The sequence below is a fragment of the Montipora capricornis genome, chromosome 2 (assembly GCF_036669925.1).
Source record: "Montipora capricornis isolate CH-2021 chromosome 2, ASM3666992v2, whole genome shotgun sequence".
In the NCBI taxonomy this organism is placed as follows: Eukaryota; Metazoa; Cnidaria; class Anthozoa; order Scleractinia; family Acroporidae; genus Montipora; species Montipora capricornis.
The window spans coordinates 3,277,104-3,287,352 of record NC_090884.1 but is presented as its reverse complement, the minus strand read 5'-3'; the positions used below and the strand labels follow the sequence as shown (position 1 = coordinate 3,287,352).

The window sequence follows — 10,249 nt, the reverse complement described above, 5'->3', positions numbered from 1 at the left end:
TGTGAACGCAGGTTATTATATATGCAAAGCGTGAGTTTAAAAGTCTGAAAGCCCAAAACCCCCGTGCTGCATATTAATTCTGCGGCGTACACACGTATTGCATTCTTAAACTAGTGAGCCTTTGACGTCATTTTCTCCTCGATCCAGCTCTCTCAAGAACATAATGTTAGTAATGGCGGACCATTAAATAGGAAAATTACAGTTAAAATAAAGAGGTGTCTTTTTGAAATCAAGGCTTAAAACGTGGGTCACTTAGTGTTTTGTTAACATAGTTTTGAAATCCAAAGAAAAATATGAATTGATTTTTTGGTCACAGGGGCACTTTAAATTGTCCACATAATTGCGAGGATCACTTTACTATTTCGTCTACAACCCGCACTTCGAAATTTAAATTTCTTTCATTCAGTAATTTTTCTAGTGCCAATACCGGATTAACTTGAGAAAAGCAGCAAGGTTCGTAAATCAAAAGTTAAACAAGGTTAAGTCCAACCTTTTCACTTAATTGTAAAGTGAAATGAAAGTGGGAAAGAGAGTCGCAGTTGGATGAGCGACTTATATATTTGAACTCCGGAATAGAATGAAATGAAAGTTAGAGATATCATCGCAGTTAACTTTCGTTTTATATTTATTCGGCAGTTCAAATGCAGTGTACCAGGAGCGTAATGGTCTCCTGAGTGTATATGAAGTTTCGTGTATTATATAATCTTTTTACTGAATGTGTTGGATACTGCAACAACTCTTCCTATGGATTCGGAATCTGGATCTGTCTGTTCCAGCCCTTGGCCCGTCACCTTGACTTGTTGGTGTCTCACTGCCAAGTCGGCCACAGAAGGACACCAATTTATGTTTATTACTGCTAGGGAAAAAGAAGCCTTGATGGGTTATTTGAAGTCGGTCGAACGAGCACTGGAACAGAGTAAAGATCAAGTGCGGCTATCTAAGGGTGCAATGGGACCCTATGAACACACTCTTCTCAAGCTTGTTCTTCCAAACGAGCGGTTAGCAATGGACGGTTTGAGTCTGGGACCCGAATTGCTGTCTTGTCAGGTAAAACTTGCCAATTTCAAAAAATAAAATTGATCTGTTTCTTTTTTGAAATATATTTTATTTCTGTGAGTGTAAAGATTGTTTTGCATTTTGCCATTTTGTTGTTCCACTTGTCTTTCAATTTTGATGAGACTTGGGTTACACAAAAGAATTTCCGTTGTTTCGTATCCTTAAACACGAAGGCGCACTATAAAAGTGGTCGCTTCACGCTCTGCTTTTGTTCGTATTCATTCAAGAACGACTGATTAATTATCCAAGACGGTGATCAACAAACAGCAACACAAAGACGGAAGCCTTAAAAAATATTTCTAGCTTGAGAAAAAGGGATTGGAGATTAAAAAAAGAACGCCAGATAACATTTTATGGCATATTACAGACACATTGCCATAAAGGGCTTTTTTTTGCGCAAGTTATCACAGGGTTCGATTGATAAATCATTTGCATGTGCCCAAGGCACCACTCCTTTTCTGGTGCGTCTTTGTGTTATCGTAATCCTTGCGAGAAGTAAGAGTCGGTTCAGTCATCCGCAGTGGTTCTCGTAACGCTGCAACCCTTACTATCAAAGTCACTAGAGTGGTAAATCTGCCGTTAGAATTTTTAAATACGGGCTCCAATAAAAACTAATCACGTGATCCGCAAAAGAAGTCGTCAAATGACATAAAAAAAAGTTGTCACGTGGTTCTTGAAAAGCGCGTTGGCGGTCATGGCATTCAACAAGAAACACTTTTTTGCATCACGTGATATTATTTTTCGGATCACATGACAATTTAAGATCACGTGTTTAGATTCGAACCGCTTCAGGTTCAAATTTCGAACGGCAGTTTTACCACTCGACTTGTTTTGATAGTATTTTGAACGTTGCCTCGTGTTATATCTCTCCTGCAACTTGTGTCGTAACGTTTTATGGCAAACAGCCGACGAAAATGTCCTTTTTACCAAATTTGATCGTTGAGAGCGAAACCAGTGAAGTTGAAAAAACACGTTGCCCAGTGTGACGACATCTGTCGAGGAGCTGAACTACAACCCTTGAAATCTTGTCTCAGCAAAATTGTGAGACAACCGGCCAGAAAGAATGCTCAATGTAAGAGCGTCTGAAGAAATCGAACCAGCGATTCATGTAATTGAATTGTTCTCCTTATCAGCATGTAGTGACGTCCTTTGTGGAGTGCCAGCAGCAGGCGCTTGATCGCATCGCCGAGTTGGAAATGGACAAGCAGCAAGCCCTGTCACGCGTCACGCACTTAGAAGAGGAGATAGTGTCACACAAGGCGCACATTGCTACTCTAAAAGATGAACTTGCTGCGGCATGTAGGCGACCAATAAGCGATGACGGGCTGAGCGACCATGGGCAGTACGTTCCTAGCATGGTAATGTCGTTTATTTATTTTTTCTCGACGCAAAAACACCTAATTTTGTATTCATTGAAGACCTGTTTGTTGGAATGCGAGTTCGAGTACAGGTCTGCTCAATCTCGACCCCAGAGCTCTTCTCTTGACTAAGGGAGAGAAGAGCTCTGGTTAACCCTGAAACAAAGTGTCTTCTCATTGGTTTTCGTAAAGAACAATCAAAAGCGTCTTTAATTGGTGCATTCATGTTAGCACGAAAAGTGCGCAAGCGCCTTAAGGTTCAAATAGCCAATTTTTGGCTATGAGAACCCTACGGCGCATGTTCTCCTACATAGCGTTTCCCAGAGCCTTGGGTTGATCCGAGGCTCTGGTGACGAGAATGAGGTCTGCTGTTCTCATTCTCGTCACCAGAGCCTTGGATCAATCCAAGGCTCTGGGGAACTCTATGCAGGAGATCATGCGCCGTAGGGTTCTTATGGCGAAAAATTGGCTATTTGAACCTTAGGACGCCTGCTCACTCTTCGTGCTGACATGAATGCACCAATTAGAGAGGCTTTGGATTGTTCTTCAAAAAAACCAATAAGAAGACACTTTGCTGCAGGGTTCCCCAGAGCTCTTCTCTCCCTCAGTCAAGAGAAGAGCTCTGGGGTCGAGATCGTGCTGTTCTAAGCATGCATGTTCTGAGCATGCCCCGTGGAAGGAAATCTTTGCTTACGTCATAGCGGTATACGTTTTGTCTCATCTACATACGAGTTTGCTCTTACTATACACAAAATGACTTCAGAAGTTCAAAAGATACCTCTGCAATTAAACCCTTTACGCTTTGATAATCGGCAAACATTAGCCATCGAAAACTGAAATATTGTTGTATGTCAGTATCGCTAGTGAGCCCATACAGTCTTTGATAAATATCGAATTCTTGACTGACCACAATGGCACGTAGATGACCAGGTAAGTTGGCCTCAAATTTTGAGAGATAGCTTATCAGACAATGCCATCTCAATATTTATTGCTGATCTCTAGATTAGAAAACTAAGTTTAAAGTTATGCTAATGAGGATAAGTTTGTGAACAAGTATTTCGCTGATGATCTGCTGCCAAGAAGAAATTGTACCCATGACTCAGCTGTTTTACATCGCACAAATCCATTACAGTGGACCCTTTAGACGTTCACATGAGTCTCTGCTCAAAGCGAGCCTTTTTAGCTTAGTACCAGCCAGTACTCGCCTTCAAAAAGGCTAAGGTGAACTCAGTTAATTGAGTACGGTATACGTTTTGTCTCATCTACATACGAGTTTGCTCTTACTATACACAAAATGACTTCAGAAGTTCAAAAGATACCTCTGCAATTAAACCCTTTACGCTTTGATAATCGGCAAACATTAGCCATCGAAAACTGAAAAATTGTTGTATGACAGAAGCGCTAGTGAACCCATACAGTCTTTGATAAACATCGAATTCTTGACTGACCACAATGGCACGTAGATGACCAGGTAAGTTGGCCTCAAATTTTGAGAGATAGCTTATCAGACAATGCCATCTCAATATTTATTGCTGATCTCTAGATTAGAAAATTAAGTTTAAAGTTATGCTAATGAGGATAAGTTTGTGAACAAGTATTTCGCTGATGATCAGCTGCCAAGAAGAAATTGTACCCATGACTCAGCTGTTTTACATCACACAAATTCATTACAGTGGACCCTTTAGACGTTCACATGAGTCTTTGCTCAAAGCGAGCCTTTTTAGCTTAGTACCAGCCAGTACTCGCCTTCAAAAAGGCTAGGGTGAACTCAGTTAATTAATCCCTGATTTTTGCCGCGCGCAAACTGGCGGGAACTGGATCGGATCCCATTTGTCCAAGTGTTTATTCATTTGTATGAGTGTGTGCGCACGCGTTGGGTGTTGCGCGCGTGTCAGTGGGCGAGGACTCAGGAGGGTAGACTTAGAAAGGGAATTGAGTTTCCCCCTACTACCATCCTGTCACCGTATTATCTTTATAATGGTTGACGAATTGTTAAGTAAATAAATAAATGAATACTGCGTTCGTGTGATCCTTTCCCTCATCAAACGGTTATTTCTTAATAACAGGGTGGTTTTGCCGGGAAGGAGGCGTCAATTCATCGCTACGGCGAGGATGATACCTTTAAAAGCTTTGTTCCTCTGTCGTAAGTTTAGCTGTTCTGTTTTTCTGCGTTTGTCATTTCTAATCTTTCACAGCCGTTTCTTCAAGCACAGCTGATCGGATTGCCTAGATACTATTTCGGTATTTTGCCAGATTTACGTCATTATCTTATTCTAGGGCCCATCGTGATTCCAGCGCATCGTTTCATCCCTCGTTGACCTCAACTAGCAGTTATCCTGACAAAAGCAAGGGAAGCTACAGAAGGTATTTACAATTCACCTTGCACAGTTAATGGTTCATTAGTAATCTCAAGGACTGACTGCTAAGAGAAACGTAATATTCTGGACCCGTATGTAGCTGAACGAAGTCCTATAAAGAAGAGTTCATTCCCATTCCGAGAGAATTCATTCAGATATTGTACGAGAAAAAACAAATCGGAAAAATGAAAGAAAAGAAAATGGAAAAAAATGAAGGTCTGGATTTATAATGGCTCGTCGTCGACTCGCCTTGTCAATGCTCTCACAGATCTCTATGCTTCCACTGTATTTGACACTTGCCCTTTGCACAGTTTTGTTTCGTCCCGTAATTTTTCCATATTCCCTGACACAAACCTTTGTTTCTTTTTAGTCCAAAAAGACGACTGACTTCAAGCTACAGAAAGCACGGAAAAGAACTCGGTCAGGACTTCTCAAGATTATTAGACCAGGGTCTATGATTGCATAGTTAGTCGCTGGCCTTCCGCTCCGATTATCATATGCACTTTGTGAAAAATTTGACTTTTATACGACGAACGTCATGTACTTCATTCCGTGCGTTTGTAAAAAACACGACCCTTAACCCAAGGCGCATGCCTAATATCGACATCCAACCCACTGTGCATTCCCAGTGTGAAAATACGCAGCGGTGGTCATTCTCGTGTTCATTGTTATTCATGGTCTTTCGTCCGAACGGCTGGAAGAACCAAGAAGGTTGATCCAGTTTTCATCTTGTATATCTAATATTTTAATGTCTCGTTGAAACGGATTTTTTTCTCTGTGTTCATAAGAAAATGTTTGCAAAAAAAAGGGAAGGGAACCACATCTTTATCAAAGTGGACAAGTGGAATGCTCTTTGTTTGCTGATCTTCCATTTGTATGACAACGGCCACGAGTATCGAAAGTGATAACGATTGCCGATTGGCTTGAAACTTTCGCGTCACTTTTTTCCACCAGTGAGGAACAAGACCATATCATACGCGTATTTTCCCGCCTCCCAATCACGTGTCATTTAATTACCGCGAATTCTGATTGGTTTATAGCGACCAGCTTGACCTCTCTTCAGCTGCTGTTTTCATAAACATCATTTGTAGATTTATTTATTGATTTCCTTGTACGTGTCTTAATGCATGCATTCTGACCAATCCAATCCCATTAGCCGAGAATAACATTCATGTACAGTTAACTCGTCTTATCATTCTTTTCATATTAAATTATTCTTTAGTCATAGTTTCTTTAAGAGACAAATTTGAAAAAACTCAAAGCATTCACTGTTTTAAAAGAACTAAGAAGATTTTTTGCCGATTCTTAAATCTGTAAAAAGTTGGACGTGGAAACAGCAAGGAAAAATGCACGGGCCTGTACACCTAATAGGAAAGCTGAACCAATGCATGAACTGTTGTAGAGAGATCTGTGGTATCTTTGTTTCACACAGTAGTTCTACTTTTCACATAAAGGAAAACTAGAAATACAACAACGCAAGATGATTCTAGTCGTGTGACATTTATGTTAGGAAAACTGCATTCCCTTGATGTATCGCCGCCATTTGTCGGTTTATTTTATAAACTCGGTCCGTGGTCCATATTTTACACCTTGGTCCGTTTTTTATACCTGTCAGGTCCGTATTCCGTTGAGCTCAATGATTATCATCGCCGTCCTTGCTATAGATGGCATTAGGGACTCTAAAATCTACGAAGGCAACGTCGTCGAAAACGTCACCTCAAAATATCACTTTGCCCTCCGAAGTCTTTCGCGATTATTCCTTCTTGTTGCGCCCCCCCCCCCCCCCCCCCAAAAAAAAATAGCACTAGAGGTTTCAGAGTACAAATAAACAATGAAAGGTTCACATTTGTAAGCTCCCGTTGTCATTCAAACCTCAAATTTGGTGATTTCACGTCGTCCTTACGTTACGCAGAGTACTGCGGCAAAGTATGTACTAAAAGGCGTTCCGCACGTGCGGCACGTGTTGTCTCCTCTTTTAAACCAACGGTGTTATTGTTTTGTTGCGTTTTTCTCGACGAAACCGTCGTCGTTTCTTAAGCTCCCTAATATATAGCAGCCGACTTCGCTTCGAGGTTTAGTGACCAGCTTTGAACGACGGTCAAGGAAATTTGACTGTGCAAGAATATTGTGAACACTGCAGGTGCTGTAAATTTTAATTAATTGAGTTATTGAGTGATATAAGAATTACATCTATTTTTTACGGTTTTCATCGTCCTTTTTGAACGAAATTAATTTGTCTACCAAATACTGCAAGAAAAAGACTCAGTTGCTGTGACATAACCACATTACAACATGCGAAGTGTTTAATAAGGTTCGGGTCTTGACAAACTGCGGGCCATGCGAAGTCTAAGCACCCATTTCAAATAAAGCTGATAAACAGTGTTGAAGTCTAAGCGCCCATTTTAAAACGGTTCGCTTTCAATAACTGCGTGGCTCGCTGGCTGTTCGGGTGTATTTTCCATGAGGTTTCTCTCTATGCCATGTTGCCTGTATCCTTTGGTGGAACCCAAATTTTTATAACATAAACAAAGCAGCATGCTATGATCTAATTTTTGTGAAAAATGCCGATTAAAGTGTTAGGGTTCGTGCCACCTTGATCAAGTTAAAACAAAAGAAAACTTTAAAAAGAAATTTCATATTGTCTAACAGTGATGAACAAATTGGGGTCACCGAGTTCGTTTAACATTTAATAAACTCACATAAGGAAAGCCAACTAACTCCTTCGATCGTCATAATTCTTCATGTCATTCTCGGTCTAGACAAAAATTACAAATACCATTTTGCGTCTGGCCATTTTCTAGTACAACTCTAGATCTTTCAGTGTGCAGAAAAAAATCAGTGCTTTCTTGCTTCATTGGCAAAATTCTCTCTTAGCTATTTCTTCCGTTTGAAGAAAACAACAGATGTTGCTTGTGGAGAAGATTTGCAAATTGTGTTGATATAGAAACTCCAAATGGGTCAAGACCCTGCAGCTTTTATTTTAACGCGCAGGTGCATGAAATAAGCGGTGTGTACAAACTCAACTGTCGAACGTACGTGTGGTTTGCCTTTTGATCAATTACCGCATTTAGCTTGTTTGTGATAACTACTCGGCAATGTTGAAAGAGCAAAGATGTACTTAACACCATGTTGTGACGATATGACGTGATTTATTCGTCAGAATAATGCACCATGCTGTCGTAAAATGGTTGCTAATGTAAACAAGCTACACCGATTAAAAGCACTTTTCTTTTTGATGGCAATCTGAAGACGATTTTAAATTTTCTTTACGCAAGTGCCTTTAGGCCAATATTTTAATTTCCTGAATACGACTGCATAAAACTGCCAGACGTCATGTTGCTTTCATACATTTACTTGACTTATCGAAGTAACATGGATCTCCCAAGGTGTAAAAGTCCATCTGTCTGACGATCGAAGTTGGTGAGAATCCATCCTCCTTTTGCTGTCGGCTTGTTCTCGACAAATTTTTTTCCACCTTTCTCGTCATGAACGAAAGCCACAATTTAAGCTGCTTTTTCCTGCCAATTAACTGGGACTACACGAAGGATTCGGAAGTCATCGTTACAAATGTGTTTGCATGTGTTCTAAACTCCATGTTTTCCGTGTTAACGTTTTGCGTTAATTTTCTTGTTCTTTACGCGATACGCAAATCTCCATGTCTCAATTCACCTTCTTTCATCTTGTTGTGTTGCCTGGCGCTTTCGGATCTGCTTGTTGGAGCCTTCTGCCAGCCTTTTTACGTTGGGTACAAAATAGCTGAGCTCATCAAAAATTTCACTGCGTACTGCCCCTTGAAAATGATTAGTTTTATTTCAGGCTGGATAAGTTCAAGTGTCTCTTTTCTTACTTTGGCCTTGATATCTATCGACCGCCTTCTTGTATTGACTCTTCATTTACGTTACAACGCGTTCGTGACAGTATCTCGGGTCACCCGAGCCGTTGTCGTTGTCTGGATTACCTGCATATGTGCTGTCTTTTCAAGGTTTTGGATTCACTCTTATTGGATTGCTTTTCCGTTCATGACATTTCTCCTCACCTATCTCGTGACGGCGCTGTGTACCCTGAGAATTTTTCACATCGCTCGCAGACACCAGCGTCAAATCCACGATCAAACCACGGCCGCGAGAAGTCTGCAGAGTGACAATGTCAACATTCTTAGATGCAAAAAGTCGGCTGTAACCGTTCTCTATGTTTATGCACTCTTCTTAATTTTCTATCTGCCACTTTTTGTGACGATGATTGTTCATACTTTTATCGGATATACAAGGGAAGTCAAGATTGCCTACAACTGCGTAACAACGGTGATTTTCATCAACTCCTTCCTGAATCCACTCGTGTACTGTTGGCGAATAAGAGAGATACGGCGAGCTATGAAAAGAATCCTGCAGAAAACGTTGAGCGAGCGCTAGGACCCTGTATACGATATGTGGTTGTTCGGCTTTATTTCTTTCTGAACCTTTGAAAATTATAGAGGGATCTTATTTTTACCTTTCATTGACTTGCTGACTGTGAAGGCTCAATTTCGGATTTCGCTGCCGCCAATCACAGAAGCAGAAAAAGTTCAAAGATCACATGGAGCGTTGCCCTTGGGTTTTTCAATACACTTGGTCAGTTTTGTTTAAACGGCTCGCAGACTTCCGCGCCAGACAGGAATGAGGGTAGTGGAAAAACGAAGCCGTTGGTTAAATACGCAGTGAATCGGAAATCAACTTAAGGTCGTAGAGTTGATCGAAATTGTTGGAACAGCGCCCAGGAAAAGAAACCTTTAATTTTACAAATTAACTGACGTACCACACCTTTGCCTTTCCTTCAATAGCGTTTCCATTGTACTAGTTGTCCGTTCGTAATGGCCCTACACGAATGTCATTTTCCGTTTTTCAGTGTTTGAAAAAAATTGTGATGACATGATTTGGCTATATTTTGAAGGAGTCTCAGTTGGGTTTTTCGCTCGAATGGAGAAACCAAAACAGCTTCTTCTCCCTGATATTAGCAACGAAATCTTATCTTTGCAACTTTTCCGCCCTTGCCATATTTTAATAGCATTTTGGCGTCATAGTTATTCATCACAAACGAAGGAGCAAGTGATCTCGCGCTGGCTTATCTGGGCAATTTAAGGTAATTCCCTTGGAAATGACGTACTATCCAGATGTTTTTCAAACTTGTCACAATTGATATTCATACACAAGACATTTTAAGATGGGGTCACCCGTGCTTGTTTTTGCGCTGTATGCCGTTTATTCTAAGTGTTTTTTACCGAATTACGCGAGAAGCGTTCCGAAACTAGGTCAACCGGAAAAATTTTGTCATGTAGCAAAAGCTATTGAGTATTACTGAAAACTTGAACTAATGTTTGTCTGGGCTATAATCTTTAAGTACAGTGATTTCAAATTGCTCAATCTTGCAAAGAAATGTAAGCAAATTGGACCGCTACAGTCATCACCTTGCACTCAGTGTCTGGCTCCAAATGCAGTTTCACGT

At 40.6% G+C, this 10,249-nt stretch overlaps 2 protein-coding genes across 3 annotated transcripts in view; both read left to right on the top strand.

The window, feature by feature from the left end:
* Positions 1 to 5,867, top strand: part of LOC138038460 (coiled-coil domain-containing protein 171-like) — a 43,202-nt gene extending 37,335 nt beyond the window's left edge. For both annotated transcript variants that reach the window (XM_068884329.1, XM_068884327.1), the window contains exons 26-30: positions 861 to 1,047; positions 2,190 to 2,414; positions 4,481 to 4,557; positions 4,692 to 4,778; positions 5,142 to 5,867. In XM_068884329.1, coding sequence (XP_068740430.1) covers positions 861 to 1,047; positions 2,190 to 2,414; positions 4,481 to 4,557; positions 4,692 to 4,778; positions 5,142 to 5,229 — 664 coding nt within the window. In that variant the 3' untranslated portion in view covers positions 5,230 to 5,867. The remainder of the gene's footprint in view (positions 1 to 860; positions 1,048 to 2,189; positions 2,415 to 4,480; positions 4,558 to 4,691; positions 4,779 to 5,141) is intronic.
* Positions 5,868 to 8,110: 2,243 nt separating this feature from the next.
* On the top strand, positions 8,111 to 9,315 carry LOC138038461 (trace amine-associated receptor 7g-like). The gene has a single exon (XM_068884330.1). It carries the CDS (start codon positions 8,257 to 8,259, stop codon positions 9,178 to 9,180), a length of 924 nt encoding a protein of 307 aa, XP_068740431.1. The 5' UTR covers positions 8,111 to 8,256; the 3' UTR covers positions 9,181 to 9,315.
* The last annotated feature ends 934 nt before the right edge of the window (positions 9,316 to 10,249 follow it).